Source organism: Diceros bicornis, chromosome 4, assembly GCF_020826845.1.
Source record: "Diceros bicornis minor isolate mBicDic1 chromosome 4, mDicBic1.mat.cur, whole genome shotgun sequence".
NCBI classification, from domain to species: Eukaryota; Metazoa; Chordata; class Mammalia; order Perissodactyla; family Rhinocerotidae; genus Diceros; species Diceros bicornis.
Genome location: NC_080743.1, coordinates 58149573 through 58164446, shown reverse-complemented (window position 1 = coordinate 58164446; position 14874 = coordinate 58149573). Strand labels below are relative to the sequence as shown.

The window sequence follows — 14874 nt, the reverse complement described above, 5'->3', positions numbered from 1 at the left end:
TCTACCGTCGTGGGCTTCCCAGAGCCTGGTTATACTTGGAACTGAGGAGCGATGGAACTGTACTTAGTTTGGTAGAGTTCTGCAGAGGAATTTGGCTTTTTTTCTTGAATAGCAAATAGGGATTTTGTGAAAGCAGGGGATGGCCTCTGCCTTAGCGTCTGTTCTACTTCTCCCTTCCTCCAATTTTTTTTTTTTTTCTTTGAGGAAGACCAGCCCTGAGCTAACATCCATGCTAATCCTCCTCTTTTTGCTGAGGAAGACTGGCTCTGAGCTAACATCTATTGCCAATCCTCCTCTCCCCGCCCCGCCAAAGCCCCAGTAGATAGTTGTATGTCATAGTTGCACATCCTTCTAGTTACTGTATGTGGGACGCGGCCTCAGCATGGCCAGAGAAGCAGTGCATCGGTGCACACCCGGGATCTGAACCCTGCCAGTGGCAGAGTGCGTGCGCTTAACCGCTAAGCCACGGGGCCGGCCCCCAATTTTCTAATTTAAAGCATCACTCTTTTCTCTAGCAGAAGAAATGATTGAGAGCTATACAGAGATTTTCTGCCTCAGACCCTGCATAGGCAAACTGGGTGATGAAATAGGCAATAGAAAGGTCTCCAATGCCCCACACGGTAGATTTCCTGCACTGTGATGTCACCATTTAGAGATTCGCTTGGATTAAACAATTATAAACCACTTGTTCTTTAGCATAAGACTTTCTTCCAGACAACTGAGTGAGATCTGTTGAGATTCTACAAAAGAAATGGGGATTTTTATGTAGGGGAGGAGGGAAAGGTGATTTTGGAACTTGGGACTCTATGTGAGTCAAGAGAGCTGGAAGGAAGGTCTTGAGGACTCTGGACAGCAAGAAGGCAGGGGAGATAGGACATGAAATGAGTGCCGAAAAGGTAGGCAGTTGTCTACTTCAACATTTGCCTTAGTGTTGGCTCTGCCTTCCCTATTACCAGAAATTTGTCCAGGTCTAATCCTTATCCAGTCTAGACTAGAATGGTGAGTGAAGCAAGTGGGGAGATGGTCACCCAGTTTTAACGTAGTCCTAAAATAGAGGCTTCCCTTTCTTGTCCTCGTCTTCCTTGCTACCACTCTGAACTCCAGGAGTAGATTGTCTCCCTTCTCTCCCATCTCAAGTTCTACCATCTGAACCCATTTTACAAACTCCTTCCTTCATTTCTATTCTCCTATCAGTGAATTGTCTTCAAGATAGCATAAGAAGCTTACCAGATTGCCAGAATTCATTGAGCACTGCAAACAGAGGTTTACTCCAGGGGTGACTATGTTGCTGGGAATATGGAAAGAAATAACTATGAAAATAAGCCCTGGAACTCTAGTTCTTCTAGAGAGCTTCTAGATTTCCAAGATACATTGTCCTTATTGTTACAGCAAAGAGAGAAGGGCACAGTGTTTATTCATGAATATTTCTTAATCCATCCCCTCACTATCTAGGTTTTTCTACAGCTCCCAGCAGAGAATAACTTTGCCATGGTTGTCCACACAAAGGCAGCTGGCCGGACTAGTATCAAAGTCACTGTCCGCTGTATGAACAGTTCCTCTGGGCAGTTTGAGGGGAATTTGTTGGACCTGTCTGATGAAGTTCAGATCCTGGTAAGGTTCCAAAAGCCTAAATCTTGTTTTTTTATATCAAGGAAGTGTTTATAGTCTCTTATCATCCATGAAGAGCTTAGTCCTGATAGAGAAATTGCTAGAGGGATCCCTCGAACGGCTTTATAGTTTCTAGATCTTTGTCATTCCTGCTAATTGCCTCTAGGCATTAGAGGCAATTAATTGACATTAGAAACTATAGTACATGCACTCCCCTCAGCACCCTACACAATGAACACAGGATATGAACACCATAATAACTAAAGAGGGATGAATTTCTGAATCGTTTTGCCTAACACAGATATTATGTTACAGTCCACTTAGCTATATTCACAGGTAGAATTAAATCTAATCCTAATTTCTGGTAAGATATAAGAGTATGAATAATTTCTATAGATGTTCTCAGGCTGAAAGCTAAATGGCCCTATTGTTTTTAGAATTCAAAAGAAAATTTATCATTCATATGGGGCAAATAAGTTTCTCTACCTCTGAATATGGGACTGATTTTTTCTCTTGTTCTTTTTTTCTCCTTTATTTTGGCTTTGGTTCTCTGATTCAGTGAGGGGTAGAGAAAAGAACACTTTACCGGGAGTCACTGAATGGGTGTCCCTTACTAATTTAATATTATAGGTTCTTTGTTCTCAAATGTCTTTTCAGGTTAACAGACCTAAAATTAGAAATTTCAAAATTATTTTATACCTAATATCTAAATAATACAGAGGATGTGGTAAGTGTAAACTCTGTCACATGCCCAGTCCCTTGTAGTCAGAAGCAGGGCCACTATTAGATTATATATTCTAGAATATCTAGGTTTGTTTTAAGTGCCTGGCTCATTTTGGAAAGGAGTCCTGTGGAACAGTAGGCTAAATTGAAGTTAGGCAGACTTGATTTGTAGTTGTCCATATGTGAGTACAGGTCATCATTTGTCTTTTCCAGAAATGAGAAAAACATTATTTTCTCATTATAGGTGTTTGAAAAACTCCAACTTTTCTACCCAGAGTGCCAACCTAAGCAAATTCTGATGCCCATGAATTCTCAGCTCAAACTCCATACCAACAGGTAAGAAGAATGGAGAAGAGCAGGCCAGGTTCCAACTTTACCCTCAGTAAAACATTGCACATGGAAAGAACTATTGTCTTCTAGGGGATTTTTGTAACCCACAAATAATTTTTTTTTAGTTGAGGTGAAATTCACATACCATAAAACTAACTATTTTAAAGTGTACAATTCAGTGGCATTTAGTACATTCACAGTATTATGCAACCATCGCCTCTAGCTAGTTCCAAAACATTTTCTTTACCACTAAAGGAGACCCAAATCCATTGAGCAGTCATTCCTCCTTCTCCCTTCCTCTCAGTCCCTGGCAACCACTAATCAGCTGTCTCTATGAATTTAACTATTCTAGATTTTTCATATAAGTGGAATCATATAATATGTGACCTTTTGTGTTGCTTCTTTCAGTTAGATAATGTTTTTAAGGTTTGTCCATGTTGTAGCATGTATCAGTACTTCATTCCTTTTTATGACTGAATAATATTCCATTGTATGGCTATAACACATTTTATTTATCCATTCATCAGCTGATGGACATTTGGGTTGTTTTTACCTTTTAGCTATTGTGAATAGTGCTGCTATGAACATTCATATACAAGTATTTGAATACCTGTTTTCAATTCTTTTGGCCGAATAATTTTTTAATGATAAATGTGTAATAGGATTTGATTTTTAAAGAGACAAACATAATCCAAAGGCAAACTTTTACCTGAGGAACAAATAAGCACACCACATGGAGAATGGCAAGCAGTTTCTTCAGAGCACAGCTTCTAACAGTGATCCTGGCAACCTCTACTCCTTTCTTTCTGGTCAGAGCCCCCAAGAGACGCCACTTGCTCCATTTGTTCCCTAGGGAAGGGGCCGCCTTTGTGAGTTCCCGTGTTCTCAAGTGTTTCCCTAATTCATCTGTCATTGAGGAGGATGGTGAAGGGCTCCTGAAAGCTGGTTCCATTGCAGGTACTGCCGTGTTGGAAGTCACTTCTATAGAACCTTTTGGAGTCAACCAAACAACCATAACTGGGGTTCAGGTGAGTTCAGGGACTTACTCAAAAAAAATAAAAGGAATATCATGGCTTTAAGAGGCAGATTTCCCTTTTCAAGAACTAGAAATTTCTCTGGAAGTCAGAAATGAACTGTAAGATAAGAGGAAAATCTTGTATGGTTATAAACCACCAAATTAAAGTGGACTTTAGAGTCCTTGTTATAAAAGTGATTAGCCTCAAATTGGTGTGACTGTCTTCTGAGCAGCTTTGGCAAAAGCGTTGGTGTGGGAGAAGTGTAGAACTGTTACTATCAAAATTAGGCTTTGTTATTAGAATAAAAAAAATTAAAAATTAGAAGAGACCTTAGAAGTAAGTTAGTCTAACACACAAAAAAATTTTTAGGCATTAAACATCTGGTATATTCTAGCCTCTATGTTGGCCCTTTTATGTATATTATCCCTTTTAACTACCACAAAAACCCTATAAGGTAGGCATTATTATCTTTATCAAACTGATAAGAAATCTGAGCCCTAGAATAGTTAAATGAAGTGATGAAATGATGAAGCTAGGATTCAAAGCTGGACTTGTCTTACTGTATCACAGCTTATCTCTTACAGTGTGAAAACACAATCTGTGGTATTCTTGATAAATGATCTATTATTTAACAACAAATATTAAAACTGCGCAAAATAGATGAATTGCAGTCCTTTCCTCAAAAAGCTCCAGCTTCTCTTTACATTCCCACAGCTTTAATAATTAAAAAGCCATTTCCTATACTGTCATATTTCTTTTTCACTCTGATTTAAGTCATCTCAAATCAAGAGCTATTTCCTATGAAAGAGGAACACCATTTTTATCATTGATTATAAATCTCAGAATATGGTCACAGCTCCTCTCCAACACATCCTTTACTGTACCAGTGGGTTTTTGTCTTCCACAGGTAGCACCAGTGACATACCTGCAAATGAGCAGCCAACCCAAGCTCTACACAGCCCAAGGAAGGACCCTATCAGCCTTTCCCTTGGGCATGTCTCTGACCTTCATTGTTCAGTTTTATAATAGCATTGGAGAGAAATTCCACACACACAATACCCAGCTTTACCTGGCTCTGAACAGGTATGGAAGTCAAAGGAGTGGTGTTGATACTGTGGTAGAAATCTTGCAGATTAGACTAGTATAATATAGCAGTTCCAGTAAATTCCTCCCATGTCCTGCACTTGGAATCTGATCTTTATTTCTTTTATTAAGATGGGGAAAAGACCAGAATGGTATTAGTTGTTCAATGAAGAAAAATTTTAGGATGTTTTGAATCTGTCAAGTCCTAGTTCACAGAAAGCTCCCATAGGGAGCTAACTGGAGTATTATTATAAAAAATAAAGCACACTGGAAAAAAATTTTTCATTAAAAAAAAATTCCTGGGCCAGCCTGGTGGCATAGTAGTTGGGTTTGCTCATTCGGCTTCGGCGGCCCAGGGTTTGCCGGTTCGGATCCTGGGCATAGACCTGCTCACTGCTCATCGAGCCATGCTGGGGCGGCATCCCACATAGAAGAAGTAGAAGGACCTACAGCTAAGATATACAACTATGTACTGCGGCTTTGGGGAGGAAAAAAAAAAAAAAGAGGAAGATTGGCAACAGATGTTAGCTCAGGGCCAATCTTCCTCAAAAAAAAAAAAAATTCCTTACTGGGCACTATATATATGAAGGTAATAGATCTGATCCCTGGCCCCTGGGTGCTTACTCTCCATTGTAGAATTCCTTCTGAACTTTTGAGCTGTTGAACATAAAATGTTTTATAGGGTCTGCCCCCAGAACTATTTCCTAACTATTGTCTCTTTTCAGAGATTTGTACCTTTCCTGTAGACCTTTCATGTACTTTCAGAGACGACCTGCTGCTTATTGGACCAGGGAATAGGAACTATACTTACATTGCCCAGGCTGTGAACAGAGGGGTGACACTTGTGGGCCTCTGGGATCGGAGACATCCAGGCATGGCAGATTATATTCCTGTTGCTGTAGAGCATGCCATTGAGCCAGACACCAAGCTTACCTTTGTCGGAGATGTCATCTGCTTCAGTATTCACCTCGTCAACCAGAATGGTCTGGCTACCTTCCCTTTCTCAAACTCACAACTGACAGGATTAGAAAGCAACTCATCCCTTAGAGGATTTTTTCCAAATTATCTAAAACCTTTCTCTGAGAAAGAAAATACTTTTGTATGTTTTAATATTTTTCATGTAACTGATAAATCTCAGTTTAGTGTCCATTCCTCTCAACAGTCAGCCAGTTAGAAGTCAGCCAGTAATATTTGTCAAGTGCCTATTGAATGCATAGCCCTATATATTGTGTTATGTAGATAGTGTAGGGTATCATACATTCTCCCCCATTCCCAGCTTCTGAAGGAGGGTAATTGCTACATTGAAGAGCAGTAAAGGATGAGATAAAAGGAAGGAAAGGACAATACAACTTTAGTTCTGAGAACCAATTGTGTGTACACCGTTTTGTGAGGTACATTTGAAGGCCTAACTCCTACATATATTATCACTGTAATAAGGTTTGGTCTTGCACTGGGCTAAACCATACTCCTGATCAGCAAAGCGTTTCTGTTCTAAGAAGTACTACTGAGTTAAAGAAAATCAGTCTTTGGTTAGGAAATGAGTGTTAGTTCTTCGGGCTTACGGACAGCATATTCCAAAGTGGTATGCACTGACTGGGCGTATACATCCAAATATTCCATCCAAATAAGACTGGCTGGAGTAGTATGGAGCTTCGGCTTTGCATCCTCTTCTGGGAACTATTGATACAAGTGTTTGGGTAAAGTTATGTAATGTTGGACCTGACTTTAGCATTAACTATACATTTTGGACTTGATACAAATGGAGCTCTATTCAGCCAAATCCTCCAATCTTGTGATTTGCAAAGAACCACTACTAACGTGTAATCCAGGGCCAGTGAGCTAACTCTGCTTTAAGGTTGACAATCAGAATTACAATCCCATGATTGTTAATCTCCTGTCAATGAAGCAGAGGCTTTGTTACTCTCTTTTGCTGGGTTTTATCAGGATTGTCCCTGTCTTCCATTCTGGAATTTTTGGGGCTTCCCAAATCTATACCACTTTGGATGAGGAAACAAAAGGGCCACATGCCAGTATCCATAATCTAACCTAACCTTTGGCATTCCTCTGCCGCCCTGAGATTTAAGCCATAGTAAAAAAATCCTCTCTCCTGCCAGTTGTCACTTTCTTGCAGTCTTCCTGCTGATATCAATCAGTAGCTCAAAGCAGATTCATCCTTAGCAGGGTCTACACAAAGTTTAATCAGAGTTACCCCTATGTGTAAAAAGAGTTTTTCTTTTTCATAAGGAGAACAGTTACATTCTTCAACTAAGTAACTCCCTTTATGATTCTGAAGGTCAGTAGTTCTTATTTTATTTTTCTGGCATGATATATGAAGGGGAACCTGACATTCAGAAAACAAAGTTATCCTCAAAGCTGGGTGTTACTCCTGGGAAGAGATATCTCTATACTTGAGTGGTCTACTGATCTGGTGTCTGAGTAAGGTCAGAGTGACCATCAATTTCTATCAAAGGTTGCAGCCAAGTGCTTTCTCTTATCTCTTCCTAGGTGAACCCGGGATATGGATGATTTCTGCTGACAATATTCTACAAACAGACATTGTCACTGGGGTTGGAGTGGCCAGGAGTCCAGGAATAGCAACAATCTTTCATGACATCCCAGGAGTGGTTAAAACATATCGTGAGGTAAACCTAACGATTCTAGGGTTAAAGAGACTAGGGTGACTATTTCCATATATGGGAATATGCATACAGAAAACACATCCTAGGAAAAAAAATACACTCACATATCAGATATAACGCCAGCCAACAAACTTTATTGGAACATAAAGGTAAACAGTGATTAGGATTCTTAATCAGAAAATGACTAGTCTGATTTATATTCTAAAATATCACTGTGGCTACCAGTTCGTACTAGACTATAGGGGCAAGGGTAGAAGCTGAGAGACCAGTTAGGAGGCTATTATTGTAGTAACTCAAGTGAGATATGATGGTGGACCAGGGTGGTAACAGAGGAGGTGGTGAGAAGTTGATCAGATTCTAAATATATTTTATAGGTAGAGCCAATGGAATTTCCTGACAGATTATATGTAGCGTATGAGAGAATCAAGAATGACTTAAAGTTTTTGATTAAACAATTAAAAGGACAGAGTTGCCATCAACTGAAATGGAGAAGACTGTAGATGGAACAGTTTTGGAGAAAAGATCAGTCAGTTCTGGACATGTAAAATTGGATGTCTATTAGCTGTCAAATGGATATGTTGAGGTAGCTGGTTGTAAGTCTGGGAGTGCATAGCATAGAGATGATATTTAAAGCCATTAGATCACCAAGAGAATGAGCGTAAATAGAGGAAAGGTCCAAGGACTAACCTCGAGGGGGCACTCCAATATTAAGAGCTCTGAGAGAAGAAGAGGAACCAACAAGAGAGATTTGTAAGAAACGACCAGTTAAGTGGGAGGAAAACCCAGAGATTTTGGTGTCCTAGAATCCAAGTGAAGAAAGTATTTCAAGGATGGAGGGAGTGATCAACCATGTCAAATGCTACTGTAAGCTGAAAACTGAGAAATGACTGGTGATTTTTGCAATATGGAGACCAGTGACTTTGATGAGTAGCTTCAGTGGAATGATGGGAGTGAAGGTTTGATTAGAGAATTGGAAATGAGGACTTGGAGACAGTAAATATAGGATAGCTCTTCAAGGAGTTGGAGTCAAGAGTTTGTTTTGTTGATTGTTTTTTAAAATGAGAGAAATAATGACTTAGGAATGATTCAGTAGAGAAGGGAAATTGGATGTAGGAGTAGGGAGAATGGCTGAAGTGATATCCTTGAGGAGGTGAGATGGGTGAATAAGTGAAGAGGGTGGCTTTATGAAACCTTTTCTATTTCCCACTTAAATACATGTAATGTCTCCTTCCTCTGTGCCCAAAGAACTTGTTCGTTCCTCTTTTCATTCCTCAGATGTAACAGCTGTCATTTTTTGAGCTTCTACTATGGGCTTGGCACTTTGCATCTATTTTTCTTTTTCTTCTTCTTTTTTTTTTTTTTTTGAGGAAGATTGGCCTTGTGCTAACATCTGTTGCCAATCTTCCTCTTTTTCTTTTTTCTCCCCAAAGGCCCAGTACATAGTTGTATATCATAGTTGTAGAGTTGTAGCTTTTCTATGTGGGACACCACCTCAGCATGGCTTGATGAGCAGTGAGTAGGTCCATGCCCAGGATCTGAACCGGCAAACCCTGGGTTGCCAAAGCGGAGTGCGCAAACTTAACTGCTATGCCACCGGGCCGGCCCCTATTTTTTTTTTTTTAATTTTGATTTTACATCCAGTGCAACTATCATTTTTAATCTTCACAACCCTGCAAAGTAAAGTATTATCCCAATTTTATAGATGAGTAAATTGCCCAAAATAAATGCCCACATGGTATCTGGTGCCTTCTTTTAAGGAGCTCACAGTCTAGTGGTGACATATATAATCACATGTAGATGGCATAAATAATTACAACATAATTTATCATTGCTTTACTAGTAGTATGTCAGAAATGCTCTTAGAATACATAAGAAAGTCACTAATTCTGCCTAGACATTAAGGCTAAATTTTCCAGAGGTCACATTTAAACTGAGTCTTGAGGATTTGGGATTTGTCTGGCAGAAAAAGGGGAGAAAGCATTTTAGACTAAAGGCATAGATGTGCAAAGGCAAATAAAAGTATATGTTGTGTTTGAAGACTAATGAATAAATCAGGGTGGCTTCAGTATAAGTGTATAAGGGTACAGAGGGAAAAATTGGATAACATCCAAAGAGAACTTGTATCATGAGCACATAAGAGGGGTGAGGACAGAGGGAGCATGAGAAGACAGCTAGAAAAAGAGACTGAGAAGGGTCTAGGTCTAGAAAAGCAAGGAGAAAGGGTGTCACAAACGGCAAGGGAGGGAATGGGCTATGGTGTCAGAAGCTACACAAGTCAAAAGATCACTTATGGGCCGGCCCGGTGGCTTAGCGGTTAAGTGCGAGCGCTCCGCTGCTGGCGGCCCGGGTTCGGATCCCGGGCGTGCACTGATGCACCGCTTCTCCGGCCATGCTGAGGCCGCGTCCCACATACAGCAACTAGAAGGATGTGCAACTATGACATACAACTATCCGCTGGGGCTTTGGGGGAAAAAATAAATTAAAAAAAAAAAAAAAAGGTCACTTATATTCCAGTTTGTGTATTCTGTAAAATCTTCATTTAATTATTCAATAACTAGCAAACACTCACTGAGGCTTGTTATGTGTCAGTGATTGTGCTAGGCTCTGGAAATACAAAGATGAGAAAGACAAAACTCCTCTCCTCACTGAGCTCTTAATGTAACAAACTTGGTTTTAAGGTCCTTGAATATTTGAAAAAACAAAAAACTGTGGTAGTACCATAATTCCTGAGGAGACTGGATAGTATATTTTATTTAAATTGAAAGACACTGGGGGGAAAAGGGTCATCATTATCATCTTCTCTCATTGTAATCATGAAGCACCTGCCTTAAATACAAGGCACAGTACAAGATGTAGAAAGATAAATTAGGATTCTAAGTTGAAGAACTTAGAAACTAGTAGGAGAGATTTTAACAAGTAAAAAATACCTACAATGTAAGGCAGAACATTATAAGTATATTGAGAGAAACGGAGTACTTTGAAGTTTCAGAAAAGGTTGAGATTATATGCAACTAAAGAGAGAGAAAACTTCCTAAAGAAGTTTCAATTGTCTTCAAAGGCATTTTAATAGGGAGTCATACAAATGGAAGGTATGTCAGAAGGAAAAATGGACAAAGACCTCTTTTTATGGAAAAATATTATTTTCTTCTCAAAAGTGAACAGATTTTGTGGTTCTCAAATATGTGATCACTAGAAGGGCAATTTGCACTTGTGTGAAACAGATGCTTTTGGTTAAATAACGTATGAGGGGTAGAGAGGGAGAGAATCAAATTCTCTGGGAATTTATGTACCTAAGATTTTCTTTTGGTTTGCTGACAGGTGGTGGTCAATGCATCATCCAGATTAACACTCAGTTATGACCTCAAGACTTATCTCACCAATACCCCCAATGCAACTGTGTTCAAGCTCTTCATCACCACTGGCAGAAATGGTGTCAATCTTAAAGGTCAGGAATCTCATTATAGGTCTGGGTGATTGTTCCCATCTTTCCCATCTTCCCTCAATTCATTTATCCCTTTGGATTAGCAATCCAAGTTTCCTTTTATTTCAAAATTGACTCCACCCTCACAAATAAATCATTGAAAGCTATGAGACCTCAGAAATTATGATTGGATTAAGGTTTTGAAATAGGTTCAACCTACTCACTATTGTCTTTCTAGTTATAACCCTGCCTGAAAACAGGAAGTGGCTTAAACCAGAGATTTCCAAACATGGCTAATTTTCAAGGTTGCTCAAGGAAATTTTTTAAAAATACAGATTCTCGGGCCGGCCGGTGGCGTAGCAGTTAAGTACGCGCGCTCTGCTGCTGGCAGCTCGGGTTCGGATCCCGGGCGCACACCGATGTACCGCTTGTCAGGCCATGCTGTGGCGGCGTCCCATATAAAGTGGAGGAAGATGGGCACAGATGTTAGCCCAGGGCCAATCTTCCTCAGCAAAAAGAGGAGGATTGGCATCGTATGTTAGCTCAGAACTGATCTTCCTCACACACACACACAAAAAATACAGATTCTTAGGCTCCATCCAGAGATTTAGGAAGTTTGAGATAGGGCCTATGATTCCATTCTTTTAAAGCTTCCCCCATTTGAGAATTGTTAGACTACGTGACATCTGAAATACTACTTGCTCAGCAAATTTGCCTTGTGTGTTTTGTTTCTTTTTTTGTTCTGTATTGGGCTATGATTTGCTGTCTAAAAAACGGAGAAGAAAGAAAACTAAAGTACAAGAAGCTCCTAATAGATTCCAGATGCTATGTTAGGAATTTTTATATATTTTATCTCATTTAACAATCTCATCATGTGGTAATTATTATTTTAAAGATGAGAATACTGAATCTAAGGGCAAGTAACTTGTACAAGGTAAGAAGTTACAAGTTAGTGGCAGAAGTGGTAGATATGTCCCTCTCCAAAGTCCATGTACATTCTTTTATTCCCTTTTTTCCCCTAAAGAAAGAATAAATTCCAGATCTTTTCTTTTTCAGCCAAGAGAACACTCAAAACCAAGCAGAGAAATCCAGAATATAATTACTATCTATAAAACTTAAGACAATTTTAACTCTAATTGTCCTTTTTGTCCTTCAATTTTTAAGCACTTAATGTATTTTCTTTTCATATTAGATATTTAATCTTATAAATACAATCTAAGTATGTATAAATAATATTTGAATCTTTAAATTTTCCAGGTTCTTTTATAAAGTACTAAATGCTTCTTCATAATATACTCACTCACTGTTGTCTGTCTTATGATGTTACAAACAGACTGCAATTTTTCCCTGCAGAATCCTTCTAAAACCACAGCTTATTATGAAACCTCATGAAACAGTTCCTTTGATATTGCTGATAGTCTCCAAAGGTTGAGAATGGTCACTGGACTGTTGGCAATTGAGAAAGAGCTTCAGCAAACTGAGACCATTAAGAAACTGTGCAGGATGGGCCGGCTGCGTGGCTTAGCGGTTAAGTGCGCGCGCTCCGCTGCTGCTGGCCCGGGTTCGGATCCCGGGCATGCACCGACGCACCGCTTCTCCGGCCATGCTGAGGCCGCGTCCCACATACAGCAACTAGAAGGATGTGCAGCTATGACATACAACTATCTACTGGCGCTTTGGGGGAAAAAATAAAAAAATTATAAAAAAAAAAAGAAACTGTGCAGGGAAAAATCTTGTTAACTGGACACCAATTCCTATTTAATCTAGAATGGCATCCATTGCAGCTGACCCAATCATGGCACCAGTCCATTTTTTGCTGGGCTATGTGGCTCCTGTTTAAGGTATCACTTGTAATGCAGTTCTACAGATCTTTGACTTGAATCATACTGCAATTGATTATGGAAGACAAACCTTCCTAGACTTAAAAGCTACCTCCCAACTGTAGTGCTTTTATTTCTAATAGTTGTCCAACTTCCCTGTAATGTGTCTTATTCCCACTGATGAATTCCAAAAACCTTTGAAAGAGGAAACCACCTATGATATTGATAATGGAAGCCCCACTATAGTCATTCAAAAACTAGCAGAGGCAAGGGTCTTACACTGTTCTTTCACCTTGATTGTAGCGGGAGCCAACAGAGCTGGCAAGTAGACAGCTATAGCAAGTCAAGCAGAACTGACCCTCTGTCTTATTTTTTTTGATACCAAACTGCCTATATATAACGGTCTCCCCTTTTACAAATTCTTGTTAGTGACAAACCTATTTACCTCTTTTCTGCTTGTTAGGATCCTGCACCCAAAGTCAGGCCTTGGCCATTACAACAATACTGCTTCCAGAGACCCTCATGCTGTGCCATGTACAGTTCAGTAATACTTTGCTAGACATTCCAGCCAGTAAAGTCTTTCATGTCCGTTCAGATTTCAGCGTGGAGAAAGGTGAGTTCCACCAGTTGCATCTAGATTCCCCCTTGTTTTCAAAATTGTACAACTGTCACTTTCTTATTGGATTGCAGTTTCATCTGCTATATCACTATGGAGTCTTTCTCAATCCACATTTTTGTTCAGTCCATTCAACAAACTTTTAACACGTCTCTATAACACCTTGTGCTTTTCTACTACAATTGACTATTTTCTGCGTTAGTCCCTGTTGTCTCTGTGAGGGCTTGGATTATGTCTCATTTGCTTTTTATCCCCACCAAGTAGCACAGAGTTTGAATGTTTGCTGTTGAACTGAAGGATATTCCAAGCAGAAGAATAGCATTAATAAGTGGAAAGTGGAAGTAGGTTTTGATGTTGAGATAACTTTATATAAATCAACTGATCTAAAATGAGAGGATTCAGGGCCGGCCCCATGGCTTAGCGGTTAAGTGCTCACGCTCCACTGCTGGCGGCCTGGGTTCGGATCCCGGGCGTGCACCGACGCACTGCTTCTCCCGCCATGCTGAGGCTGTGTCCCACATACAGAAACTAGAAGGATGTGCAGCTATGACATACAACTATCTACTGGGGCTTTGGGGGAAAAATACATAAATAAAATTAAAAAAAATAAAATAAAATAAAATAAAATGAGAAGATTCATATCAAATGTAAATAGAATAGTGCTACATCATGGGAGAGCTTCTGCTCAACTGCCAGGCAGTGTGAATGGTATGAGTAGTGAGCAACCAGTGAAGGAAGGTTTATTCAGCAAACTGTTGTGCACCAAACAGAATGCCTGGTACCAGGACAGGCACTGGAGGTACCAAGAGGAGTAAGACAAGGCTTTTAACTCTTACTGGTACTGCACAGGGTGATTAGTTATAGAATAAAGATATAATGGGACGCTAGGGCGGCAGAAAGAAAAGAGTATCTACATCAAACCTGGGAGTTAAAGTAAGGTTTTACAGATGAAATGACCTTTGGAAAGATGACTAGGAGTGAGCTAGATGTGAAGAGAATAGGACATTCCAGGCAATATAGAGCCCTGGAGAAGTTTTCAAAAATAAGATGAAAGCAGTTTCAAAATATCTAGTGGCATGACATAGAATGGATAAGAAGAATAGGAGGCACAGATACTCGTAAATGGAGCCAGTCCAAAAATCCAAGCATGAATTGATGAGGGTCTAGACCAGAGTAATAGAGAAATACTAACAGAGGAGGCAGATGTCAGAGGCATTTCAAAGGATGAGTTAGCAAGACTTGGAGAATGATTGGATACAGGAATGAAGGAAAGGATGTCAAAAGACAGCTGAGGTTTGAGCGTGGGTAACTAGAAAAACAATACTATTGACAGAAATAAGGCCATCAAGAGGTGGTTTGATAAAGAAGTGATTAAACCATGCTCAAAGCTTGCCTTTCTTTCACAAACCCTTTCCTGATCTCACCGACTACTTCGTTCTATATCCCCTAATTTCCATTTGCACTATATTATTGAATATTCCCTGACATGTTGATTTATCAATAATGGTATTCTTAAGCAACAAGTTCAGTTGTGGGTTTCCTGGGACTGTTTTCTTTTTCTTTGGTATCTTCCCCTATAGGGGACAACAGTGTGCTAACACTGAATACTCAAAACTGA

General features: G+C 39.7%; 1 protein-coding gene across 1 annotated transcript in view; it reads left to right on the top strand.

The window, feature by feature from the left end:
* The window catches only part of NUP210L (nucleoporin 210 like), a 105450-nt gene that overhangs the window by 84764 nt on the left and 5812 nt on the right, over positions 1-14874 (top strand). The window contains exons 28-35 of the mRNA XM_058539245.1: positions 1453-1611; positions 2576-2667; positions 3515-3689; positions 4585-4760; positions 5526-5743; positions 7266-7402; positions 10718-10844; positions 13104-13253. Coding sequence (XP_058395228.1) covers positions 1453-1611; positions 2576-2667; positions 3515-3689; positions 4585-4760; positions 5526-5743; positions 7266-7402; positions 10718-10844; positions 13104-13253 — 1234 coding nt within the window. The remainder of the gene's footprint in view (positions 1-1452; positions 1612-2575; positions 2668-3514; positions 3690-4584; positions 4761-5525; positions 5744-7265; positions 7403-10717; positions 10845-13103; positions 13254-14874) is intronic.